The 26,590-nt window shown below is 49.1% G+C and overlaps 1 protein-coding gene across 1 annotated transcript in view; it reads left to right on the top strand.

The window, feature by feature from the left end:
- Nucleotides 1–12,178: 12,178 nt before the first annotated feature.
- The window catches only part of HDAC8 (histone deacetylase 8), a 194,483-nt gene continuing 180,071 nt past the window's right edge, over nucleotides 12,179–26,590 (top strand). Inside the window, exons 1-3 of the mRNA XM_061570433.1 lie at nucleotides 12,179–12,388; nucleotides 17,840–17,892; nucleotides 22,770–22,900. Coding sequence (XP_061426417.1) covers nucleotides 12,299–12,388; nucleotides 17,840–17,892; nucleotides 22,770–22,900 — 274 coding nt within the window. The 5' untranslated portion in view covers nucleotides 12,179–12,298. The remainder of the gene's footprint in view (nucleotides 12,389–17,839; nucleotides 17,893–22,769; nucleotides 22,901–26,590) is intronic.

The raw sequence follows: 26,590 nt of genomic DNA, 5'->3' as shown, positions 1-26,590 counted from the left end.
ACATTCCGAATGGCACGGTCGTGCGTCAACATCACGGTAGAACCAGCACACACAAAATACACGGCTAACAGCACGCATCACGTACAAATAGGGCATGTATCACTTAAAGTCTACATATGCCTGCTACATACGCGGGAGTTTCTATTTGGGCAGCCGACTCCGTGCAATTTTTGGACAGAGGAAAAGTCGTCCTCCGTGTCCCTTTCATAGATTTCACGCGACTTCTTGATCGTTCAGAATGCATCAATGTCCCCACCCGCCTGAAGCACACACACACACACACAAAGACAAAGATCCCCTGTGTATAGCCTCTAACAGCCTGTTGGTACAAGTGCTGTTAGCGAGCACCAGTCGGGGCCGGCGCACGACGAGGTAGTTGGCCAACACCAAGCCCAGCCACCTTTGTCTCCCCAATGTGCCGACTTTTGCACGCCGCACTGGGGACTCATTTATGGCTGAGTCGACCTCGGGGAGGCCCAGGACCCGTTATAATATTCATCACTAGTTATTGAACGTGAGCAGGAATTGAACACTACAACACACACACACCTTGTTTATGGGCTTTGGAGTTTAAAGACAAGGAGCCGTGATGGCCTTGGACAGAGGGAAGGATATACATCATATGTGCTTCCTTGAAAGATCATGGGAGCATCCATGGCTGTGTGATGAGTTATAGAGAGAGAGAGAGAGACCCATAAAGACAAAGACCCCCCGTGTAGCCTTAACAGACTTGGGACAAGTGCTGTGAGCGAGCAGCACCTATGAAGGCCGGCACAGTCCACAACGGGGTGGGTGGCCAGCACCACGTCCGGCTGCCTTTGTCTCCCAAGTGGTGATGTTTGCACATCGCACCAGGTACTCGTTTGAGGCTGAGTCGACCTAGGGGAGGCCCAGCAGCGATTCAGATAATCGTCAATGGTGTTGGCCATGAGCGGTAATTGAATGTCGGGGAAAGACCCACACACCAACACACCTGCAATGCGCATGGCTACTTGGAGGCAGCAGTGGCAGCTACATACACACGCGCATACATGGGCGCATTTATTTAATGGAGAGAATCAGTCGGGGGATCTCGTACAACGCCATCACTCACGCTCCAACCGGGGTTCGTTTTCATCTGCATGTGTCGCAGACAGAGCCCACTCGTTGAAGCGAATGCCACTACACCGCCGACAAAACTCCTCGCCTCCACTGCTGGACGTGCCAATTCCTTTCTTGCCTCCCAGCAGTTCTGCTGGAACGCAGTGCCGGATTACCATCGTAGCTAAAGTAGCTACACATGTAGTAGCTACGGGCCCCGCATTTTCAAGGGCCCCGCGCTAAATGCTTTCAAGCTATCAATTCCGGTCAAGTGATTCTGCACTTGCTCTATTACTATAGTACAATACCGCCTTCAACTTTTATGAACGACCGGGTGTTTAAGGTGAACGATTTATCGTATTATCCGGCTGTATAGCAAGTGAAAAAATTACAATTACTTTACGAAGCAAGTAAAAAATATTAGCGTTTTAATATTTATGTGGGTTTTTTTTTATTTAGGACCCCTTTAGAACACATGCTACAAGCCCCGTGCTCGCTTCATCCGGCACTGCAGGAACGACACTCGTAGCGCGGGGCAAGGGGGTGGGGGGCTTGCCGTACGTGTGCACCACGAGGCACAACCAATCGCCCCCCCCCCCGTATGTTTCCACGACGTTGCCCGGCCGTGCTCGTGGTTGCGGATCGTCGGCGTGGGGCGAACTGTGGTGCCACTCCCCGAGTACGAGGCGCCGCCTGTCCGATTCGTAAACTCGTGACCATTTGGGGGGTTAAAGGTCGTGTCGGTGAAATGTCGGGTTTTCAACTCCGCCGCCCGACAGAGACAATCACGTGGAGTCACCACGTGACGTGTTGAGTTCGCTGTCCTGACCCGGCACGCCGCCGATGAGCGCGGTTGACCACGTGGGGTGCGAAAGAAGTCGAGCGTTGCGTTGCGTTGCGTGGGCAAATGTGCCAATTTGTTTTGATTTTCGGCAAAATGTTGAAAATCAAGTCAACATAACGTTTCTGACGGCTGTATGCGACGTTTCGCCGGAGATTGCATCCAGCATCATCGGGATGTTTGTTCACAGCAGCTCAGCTCGCGCGTATTCAAGTTCAACATACGATGTTGAAGGAATGGAAGTGACAGTCCAAATTTGAATCACTGCCGGGACTCCGTTACGGACTGTCCCTGGTGAACTCGAGCGCTCGTGCGTGCGTTTGCGTGGTGACATTGATAATGCGGGAAGATGCCCACACCACAGAGAGTCGTTCATGCGAAGCTCGTAATGCCGAGACTCAACTAGCACCAGTGTTATGTTTCATAGTGTCGTGGAATGTTTTCCTTTAATTTATGCAAGTTTGTATTTTAATAGGAACGGTGGTTTTTTTTATCGGACATGTAAGCACCTTATTGCGTTTTGTACATATCTTCTTTAGCATCGTCTGTCAGCAGTAGCAATGCTCTATCCGCTGCTGAATGAACACATTCCTGTTGTGAAATGCCACTACATACCCAGCTCATCCTACGTCCACGTGTTAAAGGACACGGGTGGAATGTATCTGACCTCCCATCGCTTTGAAGACGGGGTTTGGTGGATCGCGTAGTGATTTGCGAAACTCCCAAAGCTGCTGGCCTGATGTGCATGGGGGAGTTTTCCTCCGGTTACTCTGGCTTCTTACCACCTGTGAAACGCTCCTTGTGTGTTTATCATGTGGGTGGGTAAACAGCCCAATGCAGGACCCTCCTCCAGAAGGGTCTTGAGACTCTTTATCATGATTAGTAGTCGTGGTAGTAATGAGCAGGGAGTCACCAATGGCAGTCCCATGGATGGACTGAGCCTCGTCGTAGGAACGTGGAATTTCCACCTAACTGGCTCAGGGGCCGGCAGTGGAGATGAGCGTCGCCCCACACACCGCTGGGGCATAGGGACACGTCGAAAAATGTGAATGGAAAAAAATGTGAAAATGTGAAAAACGCCGAAAAGTGCCACTCGTGAAATTGTTCACAACGCGATGCATTCGGGCAACGTGGAGACGAATCGTTAAACCGCCGGGCTGAGGTCATACTCAGGAGGAGAGCAGAGAGGCTGTTGGTTGGAGCATGGTGCAAGTAGCACGATGGGTCTGGCTGCACTGCCCTCTGATCACAACGACGTAGCCCTCACAGCAGCAAGCCTTTGTGTGGCGTCTGTTTCATTTGTGACGGTCACTCATCGCGAGCACTGTCCATGGCTAAAATTCCGCTCGGCTTCTGAGATCTGAAAAAGATCGGGCGGCGCAAATGAGTCATTGGTAAACAAATTATTTGGTGGTGATGCTGCTGCAGCTGATTTGGCAGTGGTGCAGAAGTACATTTAACACACACAAACTAAAGACATTAATCAATACAACTGCAATAGAAGTTGTCCTCGGGATAGACTGGCCACTGCCATACGATAGCCTTGATGTGATTAAGAATTGTCCTTTTTGAGCAGAAAGACATTTTAATTATCGCAAGCAATTCCTCCTCCTGAAATCAGATCGTCAATCCTGCACACAGATCACTTCTGCGAGGCGAGCGTGTAGCCTCTGTAGTTGTATTTTAAATGCGATTACAATAAATATAATCTCCAATTAAGCAAAGCTTAACAAAGGTTAATATTCTTGGTTCTTTCGGTAAAGTCACGTAGAAGAGAAATAATATAAATATAAAACAATAAAAAATTCTCACGACGTTTCGACTGCAACACAAGGTTTGGATTTCACACCTGATGATGATTGCTTGTGTTGCAGTCGAAACGTCGTGAGAATTTTTTTTTTATACTTATATTATTTTATTATTTCCCTTCTACGTGACTTTACCGAAAGAACCAAGAATATGAATCCCTGCAGTCACGAAAGCTTCAAATCAAAACTTAACAAAGGTTTTAATACACAACGTGTGTAATCGGTGCATTCTGCTGCTTGTTGTCACCGTTCTCCATCTGCACAGCCGATAGAAGTGGTGATCCTTGCTGGAGATTGTGCGCATGGGACTGTAAGAGCGTACGGTTATCGAGTGTCGTATCAACAACGTTGGCTGAATGCTTGTTTCGTCCGTAATGATCCATCGCTAATTAGTCGGTGCCGTTGTAATTGTGTGGCTTGTTGTAAATGTGCAACGCCAAGTGTTTCATGAGTGTACCATACACCTGTGTGCTGTTTGGAATTCGTGTGTTGCAGGGACGGGTTTCAGATAAACAAAAAAAATGAGAAATCAGGTTTCATATTCTTCCGATATTTTTTAGTGCAATTTCACGAAATTTTCAGATTTATTTCCAGATCGTTTGCATCACGTAAGGACGTCATTGCGTCTTCACGCTGACAACGGTGCCGTCACGCGATGCCGCTGTGACGCCACTTTTGTCTCGGAAAAGAACGGACGTGACGTTTCATCAATCACATTCTCAGATTTTATTTTTTATTTTTATTCAAAAACTCGGGAAAGACGTCCCTGGTCTGTTGGCATCACCGGGCTTCACGCAAAGGAGACGTCTTGTCTGTCGGCAGGAGTTATTTTTGGGAGTTACGAGATGAATCTAATCCTGCGGGGGGGGGGGGGGGGGGCTGTGACCCTTTGGCACCACTCGTCCGCTTCGAATGATTTATTCCGAGACGCTGGTGAATCGTCAGAGAGACGTGCTTCGGCATAATAGCCAGCGTGTCCTCCCAACGATCGCGAGTGTCTATACCGCGTAGCGCATATAACAGGTACAAACAAGATAAAAGCGCAGCCCTGAAATTACCTTGTTATTTCCACTGCCGGTGGAAGGTTCACCACCTCTTGTTCGCGAAGGTTCTCCGCAGCCCACAAGAGGGAGCTCAAAAGTCGTCCTCTAGACATGTGGGCTAACCGTACTCTTCCACGCTGGCTTAAGAGATGTCTTGTAAAAGGTGGCGATGCGACCTGCCGGTTCGCGGTGCACCCACTAATAACCTCTCGGTGGACAGAGGCAAGGGGATTCGAGGCACTTGCACCGTCGTTTCAACCGCCACACCGGGAGTCTGTTGAACCGATGACCTCTGCGTTGCAAGTCCAGCACACTGACCAATAATAACACCGGCGGCAACATCCCGCACTGAGGATATTTGGGGGGCCTCCGAAACAGTGGAAGATGTAAAGGTCAAATCGACAATGGAGCAGCGTGCGAAGCAACGCCGACTCGTCGTCGTCGGCTGCGTCGGCTGCGTCTCCGTGCCGCGCGGAAAACGCCACGCGCCAGCGGATCCCGAAATCGGGTCCTCTGCCGAGTGATAACTAAACCTCAGCATTGGATTGCACCTTCCAGGATCGCCTGGTGATGTTCACCAGTTTCCGTAGCAGCCTAAGGCTTGCCGCTGGGCGCTCCGAGATACGTTGAGAGATCGGAGGGTGATTTGATCGTCGGCAATTGACGATGTCAGCATCGCGGTGGAGGTCGCGCCCGATATTGGAGCAATAAACTCGGGCCAAGCGAAAGCTGAACCGGCTTGGTTCCGAGGCCGATGTTTTCTCAGTTGCTCGAACGTCACGGGTTCAACGTCCAGGACGGGGCCACGCTCGTCCCAGCGGGGGTCCGATGAGATCGGGCACCATCTGCCGAGGCTCCGCCACGTGGCAAGGAACCAACAACACTGGCCGTAGTACGGATCAACCGGCGCCCGCTATAGGAATGTGGAATTGCTGTGCCACAAAGTGGTTCGTGACCGCCGAATAAAATTGAGTGCCGTGCCTAACAATACAGAGCACACACACACACATTCCTGTCAACCCCTTATCAGCGCCTACCCTATTACAGACCAATTTAGAGGTTATTGGTCACCCCGTACCCTTATACATCTCAACGTTCATCCTGCAAAGTCACTTCACAAGGGAGAAACACAAATTGACAAATTGTTTTGGCCCCTATTGAAACGGCTGCACGCCGCATGGACCTGCAAACTCAATTTCCCTGTACAAGAATACGGGCTAAACCGTATGGGGTTGACACCTATGCACACATAGTATACTCGAGTGTGGGGTGTGGGAGGAGGTGGGGGGGGTGGGTGTCAATGTCCCTACAGAGTTTAAATAGTATCACTACACATGCATTATTGAACCGAATCAGCTGATGACGGAAGCTCAGCGAGCAGGGCGTTGAGCCGGCGGGGACAGTGATTGGATGGGTGAGCGTCGCATGCCAGAGAGACAAAAATGCTGCAGGCTACGTGGGCGGCAGTGAGAGAGGGCCCATCCATGGTTCGGAAATCCTCCTCCACCCGTCATCAAGCCGTAACTCACCGGCGCGGTCACGTGTGGTACAAATGAACACGGAGGCTTTCGCGACAAATATCATCCAAAATATAGGGATGGGGGGGAGGATTTGGGGGGGGTGGGTTAAATTGTGTAAATATAAATGCGTCGTTAAACTCGACACCACCCAACACAGCCAATTAGTAAGGTTTGTCACGTAAACAGAACGTGGCCAATTCGTTACTCGTACAGCACACCGGTGTGTTGGAGAGCCAATGCACAACATTTACAATCTGTAATTGTGGATTATATGGTCAGATATCGTTCACAGCCACGCACGGGCTTGGGGATGCCCTATTCAAGCAGTGGATTGACAAAACTGGTTGTACAAGTGCCTGTAAACATCGTCAGCCATGAATATTCCATTGCTGGATGAAGGCCTCCCCAAGCGAACGCCATCTTCTTCTTGGTTCTTTCGGTAAAGTCACGTAGAAGGGAAATAATAAAAAAATAAAAATAAAACATAATAAAATAATTCTCACGACGTTTAGAACCATAACGCAAGCAGCCGCCCTCAGGTGAAGAACAGGTCTACCGTCCTCGGGTGAAGAACAGGTCTGTCGGAAAGACAGACCTGTTCTTCACCTGAGGACGGCTGCTTGCGTTGTGGCCGGAACGTCGTGAGAATTATTTTATAATGTTTTATTTGTATTGTTTTATTATTTCCCTTCTACGTGACTTTACCGAAAGAACCAATAAGATGAATCCCTGCAGTCACGAAAGCTTTAAATCGAAATCTAACGCCATCTTTCACGGTCCTGAGATTCAAGTCCACCTTAGCACCTGCACACGAGGCATGTTCCAAAGAACACAGGATGAGATGTTACTATCCTTTGTGCAAGCACTTCCAAGAGTTCATGAACAGTGAGCCTGGTGAAATTTGGGGAGCGCATCGTCTGCACATATGGCCGTCATAGGTGTTCGCTAACAGCACTTGACCAAAAAGTTTGTGAGTTTTGTGTGTCTGGTTTATTGTCTAATCCCCGCACCCCCGTTTCGCAAGGTTGGCTACGTTAGGTGTGAAATAAGTTCAACATCGATACGGAACCTCTAAAGGAAATATACTATCCGTCACAATTCGTTTTGCCCTTCACTCGATAGTATATTGGCCCGTATACCACGAGGACATCGCCCAAAATGTGAAATCTGGCCCTGTGGTTATGCCTCTGCTGTCCAACTCTCAACAACAACAACCTCCGGTGAAAAACCGCTTGCAGTAAAATCATCGGCGGCCGGCAGTCGGAATCCAATTTTTCATTTCCACATTTTTTAGTGCTGGAAAGAGGAGGACACGGTGTGATAGCGATGCAGGAGAGTGGTTACGAGGCGTGGGGATGGGGGCAGGTCATATGCTCCCCCCATCCACCCCTTCGTGTCCAAACAATAACTCTCTCTCTAATGAAATGCAGATATTTAGTTTTTTTGTGTCGGCTGGGGGGAGAGATCTTGTTTGCCAGCGAAAAGACGTTCTCCAGTACAATGCTCTCGGCGGGTGTTCGCGGCCCATTTACGAAAATAAATAGTCGCACGACGACGGATGTTTGGCCAAAACATGTTGTTAGCGTTGTTGTTGCTGCTGCTGCTGCTGTTGTTATTGCAGATGGGAAATGTGAAAAAGTGTCCGGAGCAAGCGAATCCCATTGCTTTGCGGGTGATCTAAAGAGCGACGGTTTTAAACGATGTCACTTTCTGACCTCTCCCTTAAATATACAGTAAATGTTTTCATTTCATTACAAACTTGTCGCGTTAGTCTCACGTTATTTGCTTCCACAACTGCCACATTTATACTGGTAGGAACCACCTGGTTCTACCAGCGCACAGGGGATTATTGTGTCCGTCCGTCCGTCGTGCATCCAAAAATGGGAGGGGTGGGGCTGGCTGAAGAGGGGAGGGTGGGGAGGGGCTGGGTGGGGAGGGGCTGGGTGGGGAGGGGAGGGTGGGGAGGAGCTGGGTGAGGAGGGTGGGGAGGGGAGGGTGGGGAGAGGCTGGTCACCCCGTGGTGCCCTTATAAAACTCAACGTTTAACCTACTCACGCCGGCTTGTGCCCGCCCTCACAGTCGGGCATATTTGCGGAATACACCACGCCGCCGTTGACCCTGGCCATTGACCGAGCAACCCAACGTTCCTACCAGCTCCCTCCGCAGGAATGTGTTTTTTCTTCCACACAGCTGGTGTCAATCATCGGGAAATGTTGGGCCATACTTCACCACGATAGTTCAAGTTCAAAATTCATTTATTAGGTATATAGCCCTGTGAGCCATTCGGCTCTTGAATCGGGTGCAACCGCAACAAACAAAAAAACAAAAACATGAACAAGAAAACATCTGAGAGTGACTATGTGACTACGTGCAAAACAAAAAATCCAAGAAAAGACAGCAAAATATTGCAGAAAAAGCACCGTACACCAACGCTGTGTGCAAAAATCTCAGTGGGATGCAAGTCAAACAACAACAACCACAAGACTACTTAGATTAAGGCCGTCAGTCTAACTCCGTACTGCAACAAACAAGCATGGCCAAACCAAAAAAACTTTTCGAAATCGGTGGAATGTGGTGGTGACGGTGGGTGGGGATCTATTCACACATCACGGCCACTTCTTATGGCAGATATTTATGTAGATTTGAGAGCAACACATTTGTACGTTGAAGGGGTCGAGCCAGATGAGATGATCGATGCCTCCTTCGTATTTGTGGAACTGCCACTCATATTTACCGTGGCTGGGAATCGAACTCAGGTGATGGGTTATTTGTTTGTTTTACATTCACTATGACTATAGTCTCAAAATAATATATTGCTGCGTGTAAGTTATTCAAACCAAATTTAAATACATTTCCAAAATGTACCACCTTTAGGTAATAACTAATCATCGGCCATGATCAATCCACTGCTATATGAAGCCCTCCCCCAAGCCAGCGCCACCTCTAACGATCTTGCAATGCAACAACGATCTTGCAATGCAACAACGATCTCGCAATGCAACAACGATCTTGCAATGTACACCCCGCACACCTTGATGATCACGTATCTGAACTACACAGATACTGCGTAAAATGTAAAGCGTTCAAAATCTCCCTTTAATGGGAACTTTCTGCCTACTCTTCCATGCTGGCTTGTAACCGATGGGAGAACCCACAACCCACCACATGCACCCTGCCGATAAACTTCGGTGTGCCCAATTATACAGCGTGGTGGGCACGCCCTGAACTTGCCTATGACTCGAACTGCCGCGATGGGACATCGAACCGGCGACCTCCAGATGACGAAGGCAGTGTTGCTAACCATTACAGAGTGACGAGATGTTGACTCCCTCGCCTGGTACGCAGGAGGTCGTGGGTTCGATCCCGACCCTGACGCCTGCTGCTGTATATTTGGAGTTTGCGGTGTTTCTCTCTATCTCTGTGCAGGTCGCGTGGATTTTTATCCGGGTCCTCCGATTCCCCCCCCCCCCACCACCTCCCTACCAATTACAATCGACATCACGCGTTTAGAGTGTTTGGATGCCCTAAATGTCCACGTGATAAGCCACTTTGTTGAGCTCTCATTTGTGGCCGGGTCACTTCTGAAACAGAGCTACACAGCTCAGTGGGCCTTACCTGGTAAAATAACAAGTTTAGTTAATAGTTTAACACGTAAGCTTTCACTCCCAATATCATCCATAATAGTTTTTTGGGGTTAGATCCCATAAATGTGTTGTTAAACCCGCCACCACCCGACACAGCCAATTAGTAAGGTTTGTCACGGAAACAAAACATGCCAATTCGTTACTAGTGATATGCGAGGGGAGATGTAGGAGAGTGTGTGGAGAGAATAGAGTGAGAGCGGGGAAAAGTAGGAGAGTGCGTGGAGAGGAGTTGAGTGAGATTAGAGAGGAGAGGCAGGAGAGTGCGTGGAGGGGAGTGGAGTGAGATGAGAGGGAGAGGCAGGAGAGTGCGTGGAGGGGAGTAAAGTGAGATGAGAGAGGCAGGAGAGTGCGTGGAGGGGAGTGGAGTGAGATGAGAGGGGAGAGGCAGGATAATGAGTGGAGGGGAGTAGAGTGAGATGAGAGGGGAGAGGCAGGAGAGTGTGTGGAGGGGAGTAGAGTGAGATGAGAGGGAGAGGCAGGAGAGTGCGTGGAGGGGAGTAAAGTGAGATGAGAGAGGCAGGAGAGTGCGTGGAGGGGAGTGGAGTGAGATGAGAGGGGAGAGGCAGGATAATGAGTGGAGGGGAGTAGAGTGAGATGAGAGGGGAGAGGCAGGAGAGTGTGTGGAGGGGAGTGGAGTGAGATGAGAGGGGAGAGGCAGGAGAGTGTGTGGAGGGGAGTAGAGTGAGATGAGAGGGAGAGGCAGGAGAGTGCGTGGAGGGGAGTAAAGTGAGATGAGAGAGGCAGGAGAATGCGTGGAGGGGAGTGGAGTGAGATGAGAGGGGAGAGGTAGGATAATGAGTGGAGGGGAGTAGAGTGAGATGAGAGGGGAGAGGTAGGAGAGTGTGTGGAGGGGAGTGGAGTGAGATGAGAGGTAGGAGAGTGCGTGGAGGGGCGTAGATTTTTGTGTTTAATTTGTTGTCCTTCCCCTGCATCTCCGATTCGCACTGTTGGCTACGTACGGTGCGAAAGAAGTTGAACACACGCGCAGGCTTCAGATGTGCAAAAATACCGCAAAGGCGAACTGAGGTTCATAATACACTTGTTGACTTTCCTTAAAACCACGTGATGACACCACGCTGTGCTCTCTAATCCCACTTCAAACACGTTCCTTCGGAGTGGGCAGGTAGGAACTTGGTTTGGACAGCGCATTCGTGCACGACAGACAGACAAATAATCCCTGGTGGGCAGTGTGGAAGCTGTTGTTCCTACCTGTATACAAGATAACTTGACTTTAGGGAGCCAGGCAGCCAGTCAGGTAGCCAGCCCCCTTCACTATCGGCCCCTCCCCTTACCCCCCCCCCTCCCTTAGGCCCCTCCCCCCTTAGGCCCCTCCTCTGACCCCCTCCCTCAGGCCCCTCCCCCCTTAGGCCCCTCCCCTGACCACCCCCCCCCCCCCCACATCCTTAGGCCCCTCCCCTGACCCCCTCCCTTAGACACCTCCCCCCTTAGGCCCCTCCCCTGACCACCCCCCCCCCCCACATCCTTAGGCCCCTCCCCTGACCCCCTCCCTTAGACACCTCCCCTTACCCCCCCTCCCTTAGGCCCCTCCCCCCTCAGGCCCCTCCCCTGACCACCCCCCTCAGGCCCCTCCTCTGACCCCCCCCCCTTAGGCCCCTCCCCTGACCCCCCCCTCAGGCCCCTCCTCTGACCCCCCCTCCCTTAGGCCCCTCCCCTCTACCGTACCCGGCAGTAGGTCTCCACCAATCAAAGAGCTGTTTATATTATATATATATTTATGCACGACAGTCAGACAGACAAATAATCCCTGGTGGGCAGTGTGGAACATTGTTCCTACCTGTATACTCCCTGGTGGGCAGTGTGGAACATTGTTCCTACCTGTATACTCCCTGGTGGGCAGTGTGGAACATTGTTCCTACCTGTATAATCCCTGGTGGGCAGTGTGGAACATTGTTCCTACCTGTATACTCCCTGGTGGGCAGTGTGGAACGTTGTTCCTACCTGTATAATCCCTGGTGGGCAGTGTGGAACATTGTTCCTACCTGTATACTCCCTGGTGGGCAGTGTGGAACATTGTTCCTACCTGTATAAACTCACAGCTGACACGACGTTTCAGGCAACGCCCCTCTGATGACACGAGCCCCCCTACTAACACACGTGTGTAAGCGCCCATCACCCTGAATGAATCTAACAAATGCCCTGAGGGCACAGCCACTACTCATTTGAAACACCCGGAACAACTGGTATCTACCCCGGGGGCATTTATCACTTCCGCAGCCCTACACCACCAATCTGAACACGTGCGTTCAGCAGTGATGTGTTTGCTGGGCTTGCCGGCGAATCTCGTCACGATATAAACATTTGGTTTGTTTATACAACAACAGTTAAAGTAATAACAGTAACTATGTCGGACGGCAGCGGCGTGAGAGTCACGTACATTCACAGCGCGCAGTACGTGTTGGCGTGTGATACTCTCTCCAGAATTCCTCGGCGGGTAAAAACAACAACAACCACAACAACATCTGCTATCTCTTTATTTACCATTAACCACGAGCTATTATTACAACGGCTTATTTATGTTGTTTACGTGTGTACGTATATATTCGTATTTTCTTCGCTGGTAGCCTGTGATTAGTAGCCATCGGCGAGAGAGAGAGAGAGATATAGATATACTTGATGTGATATGCCGGGGTGAGACGGATCGATGATGAGGGCCGTGACTTCGATGACCCCCCCCCCCCGGCCTTCAGCTCGTGGACTGTATACGCGGTAACCGACACGATCTCTCTACGGAGACCACGGGCTTAGCGAAACCCGCACGTCATCCAGCAGTGGATTGACCAAGACGGCTCTTGGTGCATTGCGACCGGCCGCGCGAGAGTGACTCGCTGAATCGCTTTGAACTCCACGTGGCGAGGAAACGTTGACTAGCTGGGGCCGCGTTGATGAAGGCCGGCAGAGCTTGGGCAATGCCCCCCAACGGGGAGGCGAACCCACGCGTCTCGCGCTCTGAACGCGACTTGGTGATGATGGTGGTGATGATGATGATGGTGGTGATGATGGTGATGATGATGGTGGTGGTGATGATGATGATGGTGGTGGTGGTGATGATGATGGTGGTGGTGATGATGATGATGGTGGTGATGATGATGATGGTGGTGATGATGGTGGTGGTGATGATGGTGGTGGTGATGATGGTGATGATGATGATGGTGGTGATGATGATGGTGGTGATGATGGTGATGATGGTGGTGATGATGGTGATGATGATGATGATGATGGTGATGATGATGGTGGTGATGATGATGGTGGTGATGATGATGATGATGGTGGTGATGATGATGGGTGATGATGAATGATGATGGTGGTGATGATGGTGATGATGATGATGGGTGGTGATGGTGGTGATGATGGTGGTGATGATGATGATGATGGTGGTGATGATGATGGTGGTGATGATGATGATGGTGATGATGATGGTGGTGATGATGATGGTGGTGATGATGGTGATGATGATGATGGTGGTGGTGATGGTGGTGATGATGGTGGTGATGATGATGATGGTGGTGATGATGATGATGGTGGTGATGATGATGATGGTGGTGATGATGATGGTGGTGATGAGTGCCAGATAAAGCTGGTGTAGCATGATGTTACAAAGGGGCCCTCAATAAAATGAAAAGACATCAATCAAGGTCGTAGCTATGGAGTCAACTTTGTGTTGGGGGGGGGGGGCAAATCTTCCAGGGGGGTTTGGGGGTCCCCCCCCAGAAAAAATATCTAAATTTGAAAACGAATTTCCTGCCTAAAATTAAAAAAAATCACTAGCACATGGGATGGACTTTTTATTTATTTTTTACAATATTGTATTACATTGCTCTGTTTTTTCTTTTTTTATCTTTTCTTGTTTCATTGTACTGTAATGTTTGAGATTTGGGATTAATAAAGGATATCCACAATCATATAAACAGAAATCTATTTCATAGCAATATATTGGGAGGGACATTTTGAGCATATTTGAATATTGGGGGGGGATGTGTCCCCCCAAATATATATTATAATTACGGCCTTGACATAAATATTCAAACTCAGTTTTGTTTACTTGCATAGTAAAGTAATTGTATTTTTTCCATTTTCTATACAGCCGGATATTACGACAAATCGCTAACCTTAAACACCCAGTCGTTCATAAAAGTTGAAGGCAGTATGGTACTATGGTAATAGAGCAAGTGCAGAATCACTGAACCGGAATTGATAGCTTGAAAGCATTTAGCGCGGGGCCCGTAGCATATGTAGTAGCTACTTTAGCTACGAGGATAATCCGGCACTGATGATCATCATCATCACATCCCTGCTGCTGCAGAGATTTGCAGTGCACCTGTGGGAATCTTGAAATGTGGTGCAGAGCTTTGCAAAGTGTTTTTTTTTGCTCTCCCTTGCAATGCTTGCCAGCTTTTGCCGGTTCCCTACCTCCAGATTATCACGGTTGAATATGTACGGTGGGAAAGAACTCAGCTTATTTGATTTTAACACGCGCCCTATCATCCTCGCCTCTGCTATCGCCATGGCACTCTCTTACCTCTCATCTCACCCTCGTCCCTTCCACGCACTCTCCTACCTCTCCCCTCTCATCTCTCTCTACTCCCCTCCACGCACTCTCCTACCTCTCATCTCACTCTACTCCCCTCCACGCACTCTCCTGCCTCTCCCCTCTCATCTCACTCTACTCCCCTCCACGCACTTTAATACCTCTCCCCTCTCATCTTACTCCACGCACTCTCCTGCCTCTCCCCTCTCATCCCTCTCCACTGCCCTCCACGAACTCTCCTGCCTCTCCCCTCTCATCTCACTCCACTCCCCTCCACGCACTCTCCTCCCCCTCCTCTCTCATCTCACTCCACTCCCCTCCACGCACTCTCCTACCTCTCCCCTCTCATCTCACTCCACTCCCCTCCACGCACTCTCCTACCTCTACCCCTCTCATCTCACTCTACTCCCCTCCACGCACTATCCTACCTCTCCCCTCTCATCTCACTCTACTCCCCTCCACGCACTTTCCTGCCTCTCCCCTCTCATCCCTCTCCACTCCCCTCCACGCACTTTCCTCCCTCTCCTCTCTCATCTCACTCCACTCCCCTCCACGCACTCTCCTACCTCTCCCCTCTCATCTCACTCCACTCCCCTCCACGCACTCTCCGCCTCTCCCCTCGCATCTCACTCCACTCCCCTCCACGCACTCTCCTACCTCTACCCCTCTCATCTCACTCTACTCCCCTCCACGCACTCTCCTCCCTCTCCTCTCTCATCTCACTCCACTCCCCTCCACGCACTCTCCTACCTCTCCTCTCTCATCTCACTCCACTCCCCTCCACGCACTTTCCTGCCTCTCCCCTCTCCTCCCTCTCCACTCCCCTCCATGCACTTTCCTCCCTCTCCTCTCTCATCTCACTCCACTCCCCTCCACGCACTCTCCTACCTCTCCCCTCTCATCTCACTCCACTCCCCTCCACGCACTCTCCTACCTCTACCCCTCTCATCTCACTCTACTCCCCTCCACGCACTCTCCTACCTCTCCCCTCTCATCTCACTCCACTCCCCTCCACGCACTCTCCTACCTCTACCCCTCTCATCTCACTCCACTCCCCTCCACGCACTCTCCTCCCTCTCCTCTCTCATCTCACTCCACTCCCCTCCACGCACTCTCCTACCTCTCCTCTCTCATCTCACTCCACTCCCCTCCACGCACTTTCCTGCCTCTCCCCTCTCATCCCTCTCCACTCCCCTCCACGCACTTTCCTCCCTCTCCTCTCTCATCTCACTCCACTCCCCTCCACGCACTCTCCTACCTCTCCCCTCTCATCTCACTCTACTCCCCTCCACGCACTCTCCTATCTCTCCCCTCTCATGTCACTCCACTCTCCTCCACGCAGTCTCCTACCTCTCCCCTCTCATCTCACTCCACTCCCCTCCACGCACTCTCCTACCTCTCCTCTCTCATCTCACTCCACTCCCCTCCACGCACTCTCCTACCTCTCCTCTCTCATCTCACTCCACTCCCCTCCACGCAGTCTCCTACCTCTCCCCTCTCATCTCACTCTACTCCCCTCCACACACTCTCCTACCTCTCCTCTCATCTCACTCCACTCCCCTCCACGCACTCTCCTACCTCTCCCCTCTCATCTCACTCTGCTCCCCACCACGCACTCTCCTACTTCTCCTCTCTTATGTCACTCCACTCCACTCTCCTCCACGCAGTCTCCTACCTCTCCCCTCTCATCTCTTTCTACTCCCCTCGTCTGTGCGAGGTCACTCATCATTCTCATCAGTCTCCTCTGCTGCCGGCTTGGTCTGGACGTGCCTTGCCCAGACATCCGTGCTGTCAACTGCCTGCCACTTCATGTCCAAACTCAAGACGTTCCACTTCTAGCTCTCACCGTTTCATCTGTACCATCTGTACATTACATCAATGAGTTCTCAACTAAACTATTTGTTTTATTTTACCAGGTAAAGCCAACAGCTATGTAACCCTTTTTCAAAAGCCAACTGGCCAAAAGTGATGGTTCAACGAAGTGGCTTATCACGTGCAATTGTATAGCAGCCAAATACTCCATCTTCTTGGTTCTTTCGGTAAAGTCACGTAGAAGGAAAATAATAAATAAAAATAAAACATAATTAAATAATTCTCACGACGTTTCGGCCACAACGCAAGCAGCCGTCTTCAGGTGGAGAACAGGTCTGTCGAGAAGGCAGAGTCTGAATGAAGATGAATCCCTGCAGTCACGAAAGCTTTAAATCGAAATTCAGCCAAATACTCTTAACGCCCGATGTTGATTCTAAATGCAACGCTCATTTCTACGGTGACAATCTAATATGTTTGGCTGCTTTGGGTGGTTGGAGTGTCTTAACGGCACAAATTTGGCCAGATGATTGCGTGAACCAACTAATCGCAACCCCAAAAAACCAACTATGACTGGCGACACATTGTCCAGCGAAAATCCACGTGTAGAGATGATGGTTCTGTCGGCTGAATTAATGAATTAATGACAATACGCGCAACTGGATTCGGTGCCAGGGCCTAACAACAATACAACCGTCTTCTTGGTTCTTTCGGTAAAGTCACGTAGAATGGAAACAATAAAAATAATAAAATAAAACATAATAAAATATGTTTTATTTTATTATTTTTATGAACATAATAAAATATGTTTTATTTTAGTATTTTTATTGTTTCCATTCTACGTGACTTTACCTAAAGAACCAAGAAGATGAATCCCTGCAGTCACGAAAGCTTTAAATCGAAATTTAACAATGCAACCGGTTGGAGCAGTCTCTCTTATCATTGTCCTAGCCTGCCACCTGGTGTCCAGTAGGAGAAATACGGAACGCGCGCGCACAATCAGAACGTGAAACCAACGGAGCTCGGCTTCTCAGCCAAACGTCACGGGGATCATGTCACCCGTGGCTGATTTGTCACCCACGAGCGCAGTTTGGGAAGCGGGGGGGAGGGCACCCCCCCCTCTCTCTCCCAAACTGGACACCTGAATTAATTTATGTTCAGTAGTTTACAATTAATAGAATTTTTTGACTTAAACCTTTCGTGACTGCAGGAATTCATATTCTTGCTTCTTTCGGTAAAGTCACATAGATAGAAAACAAAAAAATGTGTAAAATAATACAATAATAATAAATTAATTAAAAATAATAAAAGCAAAAACCACGATAAAAAATAATTTAAAATAAAAATTGTAAATCAAAACATTTTCTTTATTAATATTATTTTTTCTATCTACGTGACTTTACCGAAATAACCAATAATACAATTAATATTATTAAAAAAATTATATACACCCGTTTTCTTGCGTGCTGCTGTGGTTCTCTGTTATGAGCCTGTTTTAGTTCCGCCTGTAACGAGGAGTGGGTGGTGCGGTGTCGTGTGTTCCCACAGGCGAGCATGGTGCACACACTCATAGAATCGTACGGCCTGCTAAAGTACATGCGGTAAGAGGAGGAGTCACGTGATGCGCTCGATATAAAGTGTATTTGCGATATGTACGAGACGCTTTGGAAAGTAAAACTCAAGCGAAATGTGTGCCCGGTGTCAATCGAGTTACAGAAATGTGGTCCCACACACAAACACACTAAGACACGCGCTAACACACACATTAACACACACATTGCGTTGTATGTATGTATATAGAACTTCTTTCGCACGGTACGTAGCCAACCTTACTAATCGGAGGTGCGAGAATTAATAGCGTTAATAGAGCCGATTAAGATTGAGATCTCGGTGTGCGTGTGCGTGATGCAGACAGCGTTAATTGCTTTCGCGCATCCCGTGGAAAGTGCTTAACAATCATCAGTCGCGTGCAGCGTGGAATAAGTTAAATTGTATTTGAATGGGGAGTCAATTGTTAAACACGGAGAGAATAAAATAAGACCATCCCTGTACGATTCCATGGTTGGAAATGTACCAAACGTCGTAAGATGCGAAAAGTGCAAATTTGCTACAAACAAAGTGGATTGACGAATTGTTTTAATGAAAAAGAAAAGCATTGGGGTTCGGGGGCTATTCCTCCACAGCCCATAATGTCCAGCTCCGAATCATTCGTTAATTTGGTGTCACGCCAACATTTTTTTTGCACCCTCGTTTAAACGCGTGCCTGTGCGAAGTTCATCGGATCTATTTAATCTCACGGCCATCCCGTAATTATTCTGGATGGAGCAGGTTTACGTAATCGGTGAGAATGCCGTCTTAGGACGGGAGGTCGCCGCCCAAAGCTCTAACGATGCGTGAAACTTAATTTCTTCATGTGTGGACGTCTCTGCAACCTGTTGCAAGCGGTTGCGTGGCCGCTTGCTCACGGTAGAGACTCGGACTCCACTTTCAAGCGATCTGCTCGGCGACTTGGAGCAACTTGTTTCATCACCATGTGACACATTTGCGAACCTGTAATTGGCTGTTACGATCCTCAACACTCATTACATTTTTGTGTCGCGTAACTACTCGCTCATATCCGGACAAAGTAGCTGCATTCGGATTAAGTCGCGATTTGGTCGAGCAACTGATTGCTCATGAGTTGACCTGGCTTAAAGGTTACCTTTGCAATTTAACTTATTTTGCTTTATAGAAGACCAGGTAATGTCAGTTTTTGTACCAGTTGAAAGGGTAAAAACCTACTACTATATTTTGCCACTGGTAAAGGAGGTCTCATAGTGTAAATGCTCATCCCGAGCTCTCAATACTCTGATAGTGCACTGTTTTTGAGTTGTAAGCCTTTCGGCGTCATCTGGTCCAACACCAATGGAAACTAGGCTCTAAGAAAAGCTGTCTCGGGTGTGGACCAATCAACTTCAAGGACAGTGCATATCATTATCATCATCATCAGAGTTGTTTATTTTTGTTTGCATTTTGACTGCTTGTGTTGTGGTTATTGCAAACATGATGCCTTGTATAAAGGTGTCAGTTTCTGTACCAGTTGAAAGGGTAAAATCCTACTACTAGGTAATGTCTCATTGGCTTTTGACCAAATCACCCGGAACACGTCCGATCTAGTCAGATCTCGGATGCAAAGCAGGGTTGAGCCTTAATAGTGCCTAGGGAGGGGTGCCACAGTGGCCAGATGTTGTCTCCCTCGGCTGGTATGCAGAAGGCCGTGGATTCCATCCTGACCCCTTTTTTCTCTGGGGTCCTCTGGTTTTCCCTCCACATTTATAAACACGTGTTCAGAGTATTTGGCAGATAAGCCGCTTCGTCGAACTATCAATTGTGGCCAGGTATTCATCTTCTTGGTTCTTTCGGTAAAGTCACATAGAAGGGAAATAATAAAATAATAAAAATAAAACATCAAAAAATAATATTTTATTATATTATAATATTATGTTATTATATTACTTTATTGTATTATTTTTTTATTAATTTTTTATTTCCCTTCTACGTGACTTTACCGAAAGAACCAAGAAGATGAATCCCTGCAGTCACGAAAGCTTCAAATCTAAATGTGGCCAGGTAGCTTCTGAACTCGAGCGATATAGCTCAGTGGACCTTACCTGGTCAAATGAATAAAAAATTGTAATACGTAATATTGTGGATGATATTGGTCGCGAAAGCCTACGCGTTGAACCAAATTTGTAATAGTTTAGTTTAGAAACATGTGCAGTAGGCCTTGTGGGCAGTAGAGGGCAGTGCAGCATAATTCATTGTTGTTCTGCACTCCCAACTTTGCTAACCTACACTGACCAGCGTGGTGAAGTATGGCGAATTGTTTTTCATAACCCGGAAGGTGTAGGGAAGGCCCTTATCTAGCAGTGGATTGGTCATGGCGGATGATGATGATGATGATGATGCAGAGCCCATTGAGACCAGAAGTCTTTCAATTGAGGTCTGAGTAAAATACAGACACCATTACAGCAGAGCTGTCGGTACAAAGTTAAACAGATTTTATAATTATTGTTAAACTTATTTACCCAGGAAAGCCTCATGACTCGTTTTCAGGAGGGTCCCGCCAAGGTTCTGCAGGAGGAGGCGACGTATAAACCCAATTGACATAATTTCAGCGGAACATTTTTCTAATTGTCACCATGACCTCGGCACACAATGACCCACTCTTGCGAACGACATGCGGTATTAACCGGGGTGGCCGCTTGATTCGAACCGCGAACCACTGCTACGGACCGCGAACCACTGCTACGGACCGCGAACCCCGGCCTCGTCACTGCCTGTTGAAACGCCGTAGCAGCAAGCAGCTTCCAGTTGTGGTCTTGGGGTCGTGTGGAGGTGCCCGTGCCAATCCGTGACTCCTCACCAAAGTTGAAATGTGAAGAAGAAGCAACTTAAATGTGTTGCCAGGTTAGGTGCCATGGCTGTGGGGGGCTTTGGTGAGGGGTTAGGGTCAGGGCTAGGTTATGGTTCGCTAGTCAGGGCACCACGGTGGTGAGATTCCTCGAGTATAAATCATTATTGAGATTCTGATTCTGAGATGTTAACTACCTCGCCTGGTATACAGGATGTCGTGGGTTCGATCCCGACCCTGACGCCTGCTGTTGTATATTTGGAGTTTGCGTCTCTTTCTCTCTCTTAGCCATGGTGAGATGTTAACTACCTCGCCTGGTATACAGGATGTCGTGGGTTCGATCCCGACCCTGACGCCTGTATATTTGGAGTGTGCATGTCTCTCTCCCCGTGGTCACGTGGATTTTTCACCGGGTCCTCCGGTTTTCCCCACCACATTTAGAATCAACATCACGCGTTTAGAGTATTTGGCGGCTCTACATTTCCACATAATGATAAGCCACTTCCGTTGAGCTATCATTTGTTTGCCAGGTCACTTCTGATAAAAGAGCTACATAGCTCAGTGGGCCTTACCCTGATAGAATAAGAATAGTTTCGTTTAATTTTCGATTTAAAGCTTTCGTGACTGCAGGGATTCATCTTCTTGGTTCTTTCGGTAAAGTCACGTAGAAGTGAAATAATAAAATAATAAAAATAAAACATTATAAAATAATTCTCACGACGTTTCAGCCACAACGCAAGCAGCCATCCTCAGGTGAAGACCAGGGCTGTCGGGGAGACAGACCTGGGGACGGCTGCTTGCGTTGTGGCTGAAACGTCGTGATAATTATTTTATTATGTTTTATTTTTATTATTTCCCTTCTACGTGACTTTACCGAAATAACCAAGAAGATAGTTTAGTTTAGTTTCGTCTGCTGCAGCGCCTAACAATTTTCACATCCCCCCTCGTCGTCGCAAAGCTTGACTCAAGTCTTGCTTTGTTTACGCTTCTCTCTTGCCGTGTTACAGTCAAGTGTGTGGCAATGGGGGCCCGGCTTAGAGAACACGTAATGCATTCCATGGCTATAATCACCTTCAAGCCAAGTTATGCTTTGGGGGAAGAAAAAAAACGTTGAGCTGGCATGCGCTTCCAAGCGAGCACAGTTTGTACGCGAACAATGATATACGCGTGCAATTGTTGTACGCGTGTGATAATCGATTGCTTTCAATCTTTTCGGCGGTCTGAGCACATTGCGTCCTGTGTATAACGACGAAGCTGCCGCCTGGCTCGAGTTCGAACGCACGCGCTGAACACAATCTGTGTCTGTTCTCCCGGCTCTAAAATGATTTAATGTTTGGTGGGCAGGGCAGGGCACGAAAGGGGAGAGGCTGATTTTGCCTAGACCAGAAGAAGTCAATCCTCATTTATCAAAGGTTCCCGAAGCGCCGAGTGCTTGACCCTGCGCAAACTAATTTTACAAACTGACAAAAGCGTCGCTGACCTCTGACTCCCTGCGTCTGACCGTTCGTTTGATCTTCTTAATTGCTGGAACAGCAGCGGAAGTTCAGGGCCTCTTTGCAAAGAAAAGCAAATACTGCTGCAAGGAGTCGGATGATGTGCACTTGAAGATGGGCGACTCTCCATGATTCCCAGGCTTTGCTAGCATGAACAAGCGTAGCAGTGGCCGTAGTAATAATACTAACTGCAGTCTGTTCTCATGTAGTAGTTGCGTTCGCCGAAGAGCACCGCGTTATGGGAAAATCGCGTTATAATATCGGGTGAAAAGCACAGTCCGCGAGAACGCGTGAAGACCGAGGCGCGTGGCGTAGCATCGAGAAGCATCCAGCAGCATCCCAATGCCTTGTGCGACGACGCTACGCCGAGGCGGCCGTACAACCGCTCGTTCATGTTCACGCGACGGTAGTCGATTGCGTTGCACATCCCATTCGCGCACTCGCGTTACGTTAAAAAAAAAAACGAAAAATGCGCTCCCCTAATCGCGTTCCGCAGCGTCGTACATCCGATTCGCACGATGCAAACAACGCGCGCTGCGGGCGAGCGGACCACGCGCGTCACCACTTGCTGCGCCCCCCGTCGCGTCCCCAGCGTGGTGGAACCCAGCGCCCCGAGCCGGCAGGAGCTCGCCGCGTTCCACTCGGACGACTACCTGGAGCACCTGGAGCAAGTGAGCCGGGACGGGGACGACGACCACCCCGAGTCGCAGCTCTACGGCCTCGGTGCGTCCGCGCGCGTGCACACAACAACAACAACAACGAGCCGCCATTCGCCACCGAGTGGCGGTGACGTCACCGCGGCGCTTGTGCCAGGCTGTCTGCACTTTCAAGGCCACGTGAAGTGTCCAACGCCCGCTGGCAGGAGGTCACGGAACAGGTGCCATGGGTATAGTAATTAGGTTCAGTTAAATAACACACATTACAACTAATTACTAATCTACAACTCATTACTAATCATAACAATTGACTGATTACTAATCTATTATATAATTACAATACCCCCCCAACCGCCTCAAATCACTGCACCCGAATGAGTACAATGATGACGTCACCCTGCTGCTGCTCTATTTAAGACCGGGAGCAAGTGGAGGGCTTCGCCATTCTGGCAAATTGCCCGATATTGCTGGATGTAATTACCAGCGAAACGTCGTACTCAAAAATTGTAAATGTTGTGGATTCACTCTTCAAAGCACCGGTGGGCTAAAGCAGTGAACTATTTGTCTTTTGTCAACGTGACACTTTTTTTTTTGCTGATTGGCCGTGTCGGGTGGTGGAGGGTTACGACACATTTATAAATAACGCGATCTAAACCCAAAAACGTTAATTATGAATACTATTGGTCGCGAAAGCCTACGTGTTAAACTGAGATGCCATGGGTTGACTGAAACACGCCACGGTGGTGAGATGTCAACTACCTCACCTGGTATACAGGAGGTCATAGGTTTAATTTTGACCATGACACCTGTAGTGTTGTAATTTGCGTGTCTCTCCCTGTGGTCGCGTGGATTTTTCTCCGGGTCCTCTGGTTTTTCCCTCCACATTTAGAATCAACGTACGTTTAGAGTATTTGGCTGCTATCAATTTCCACGTGATAAGCCACTTTTTTGGGGATTCATTTGTGGGTAAGTCCCATCTGAAAGAAAGCTACGTAAGTCAGTGGGCCTTCGCTGGGAAAAAAACATATTTATTTAATAGTCCACACGTGTACGGCAAAGATGTGTGTGTGTTGAACTTTTGCACCGTACGTAGCCAACCGTGATAATCGGAGGTTAGCGAGCAGCGCCTGTGAAGGCTGGCACTGCGCCTGAGGGCGTGGTGGTGTCCGGCAAGGCACACGACAGGGGATAGCACGGCCAGCACCTTCCCAATGCTGACGTTTACACACCGCGCCAGGTGCCCATTTAAGGCTGAGTCGGCGTAGGGGAGGCCTCGGACCGGTTTTCAGGAATTCATCACTCGTGTTGGCCGTGAGTGGGAAATGAACTTGGATTGCCGAGTTCGTAGCGCAGTGCGCTAACCCTTACAATAGCACTACCCGTACACGCGCATACACACGTACAGAATTAGGGCATTGCGTGCAGATGCTGGGTACGCGTTGATTCACCCGAGCAAAGATTTTTGATGAATTCCAACGATGCAAGGTGGCGAGTTAGACTCAAGAATATATATTTTGTCGAAAGATTTACCGTCTCGTTTTCTGCTATTTCTGTTTTGTTCTGTCTCAATTGTCCTGTTTTCGTATCCTGTTTAGCCTACTCTGACTTACTAATAATAGTAATTATCAGAATAATAAGTTTGTTAAGAAAACAATGGAAATGATAACATTCACCTTTGTATTTAAGAGAAGTGCGGCCGCTGCACGTGGCTTAATTCAGAACAGAATGTATTTTAGGATTCTAAGCATTTAGTGCCGACAAGCATAGAGGCTCCAACAGCCGAAATAAAGCCGCATTCATGAGTGATTCAGCACTCTTTGCCTTGTTTTTCATTTCCCTTTTTTTATTTACGGCTGTACCAAGAGTACTCCCTGAGATTGCCCCGCTCACGAAAGGCGTTTTTTTTTATTATCAAAATACGATGAAACGATTGTTCATCGCGTTGCTTTATGCCTGGCCGTAAAAAACCTCAAGGGACGTGGCAGCACCGCTACCTCCCCCCCCCCCGCCCCCTTCAACAGCGGAGGCCGCGTCCCCCGGCACGAGTGGTCACGACACGGCCGCCGTGATCGTGATTTTTACGGGTCGTTGCGACAAATTTTAGAACGCGACGGGGAGGGGAGCGAAGTCGTCTTCTTCTTCTTGACTCGCTTGCAGATTGAAAACTCATCTCGTCTCCGATGAGCACGGTTGGCTATGTATGGTGCGAAAGAAGTTCAACGTGCACAAATACGTACACGCCTTTATTGGATCCAGATCCACGCTCGCCACCGTTCCAACAAGCACCCGCCCGTTGCCCCCCCCCCCCCTCTTCCCCCCCCCCCGAGCCCCCGTCTCGGTGCGCATAAATTGCACGTAATTGTTAAAACAAATTCCTGCGTCTGCATCCCATCGCAAATTCCTCGCACGTATCCTCAAAGTCTCGCGCGTTCGCCCAGAGCCCGAGGTGGAGGCCGTAAAAGTTGACGCATGGGGGGGGGTGGGTACGTGGGGGGGGGGGACCACGGCAGTGCGCGTGGCCCTCGAAGGGCGTCGCGGCCTCGCTCAGCCTCGCTCGACGCCGACTCGCGCCTCCGACCTTTTTATTTAATTCCTCGCAGCAACAAAACGTGATTTAGCGCTCCGCACCGACCCGCCGACCGACCGACCGACGGCCGTAATTTCGCGACGACGAGGGCGCGAACGCAAAATTGTCCGAGAGGCAACGGGCCGAGGTCGCGGGTCAGAAGTGCCGCTTGACGCGAGCCGTCGCCACTGATGAGATGCGAGAAACAAAACAAACAACCGCCAGCACGTGTCGTCAAAGTGATTTCTCGCTCAGAATGAGCGCTGAGGGTCGGTGCTCGTATCGGTTTAACAGCCCTGAGCCGGTGGTGGCAAATTCCACGTTCCGATGGTGGATTCTTCTTCACCCGATCGATTTGCTCTGCAAATAATATAATAGGATTTTGGGTTTCCTAGGGCCACGTTCAAGGAGGAAATATTCACGATTATGTGACACAGCAGGACCGTCGTAGAGTGACCTTCATCAAGCAGAGGAATGACCGTGGCAAACGATGATGATGATGAGGAGGAGGAATTAAAATCAGATGCGGTACGGTGGTGCTGTGGGAGAGGGCTTGACTCGCAAGGTTGCAAGTTCAAGTTCCAGTCGGGAATCGACTCCGCGGCCCATGTTATCTCTGTGGTCAGTAAAATTTTAATTGGTACCATTTTGTGGAATTTCTCCAGTGGTTGAAACATAAATGCACTCGCCACTTCCATAGAAATATTGAATCTCCACTGCAGGCTTGGAGCCGTTCATCACGGACACGCGTAGGAATGAAAATCCAATGCTTTGTATAAATTATGAGAAACGCCTTGGAGAATGCATGCAGGTGGGAAGCAAATAGATTTCACAGCACACAACAGTGCGCTGATCACAAACAGCAGGATGGCACGACTCCCATCCACACGCCTTAGCACGCATTCCATTTCACGACATCATTGCATGCGTGAGCACGTTGACGAACGACTCAATAAAGATCTCCGAAGATTCCAATCGCTTGTGCTGGAACTTCTCTTCATTTGGTGGCAGCGGTGCGGTTCATCATCGTCGTCATCGTCGTCATCATCACTGTCATGCCGCATCAACAGAAGAACCGCCGTTCATCGGGACGAACCAGCAGGAGCCGAGAACGCAGTCCTCTTCAGCAAGCCGCAAGAGTTCGTCCCGGCCAGAGACAAGACTCGCTGGCCATCAAACCATGTCGCGCGC

Source organism: Lethenteron reissneri, chromosome 6, assembly GCF_015708825.2.
Source record: "Lethenteron reissneri isolate LAM-NWPU_2019-01 chromosome 6, ASM1570882v1, whole genome shotgun sequence".
Classification (NCBI taxonomy): Eukaryota; Metazoa; Chordata; class Hyperoartia; order Petromyzontiformes; family Petromyzontidae; genus Lethenteron; species Lethenteron reissneri.
This window is presented reverse-complemented; position numbering and strand designations above follow the sequence as displayed.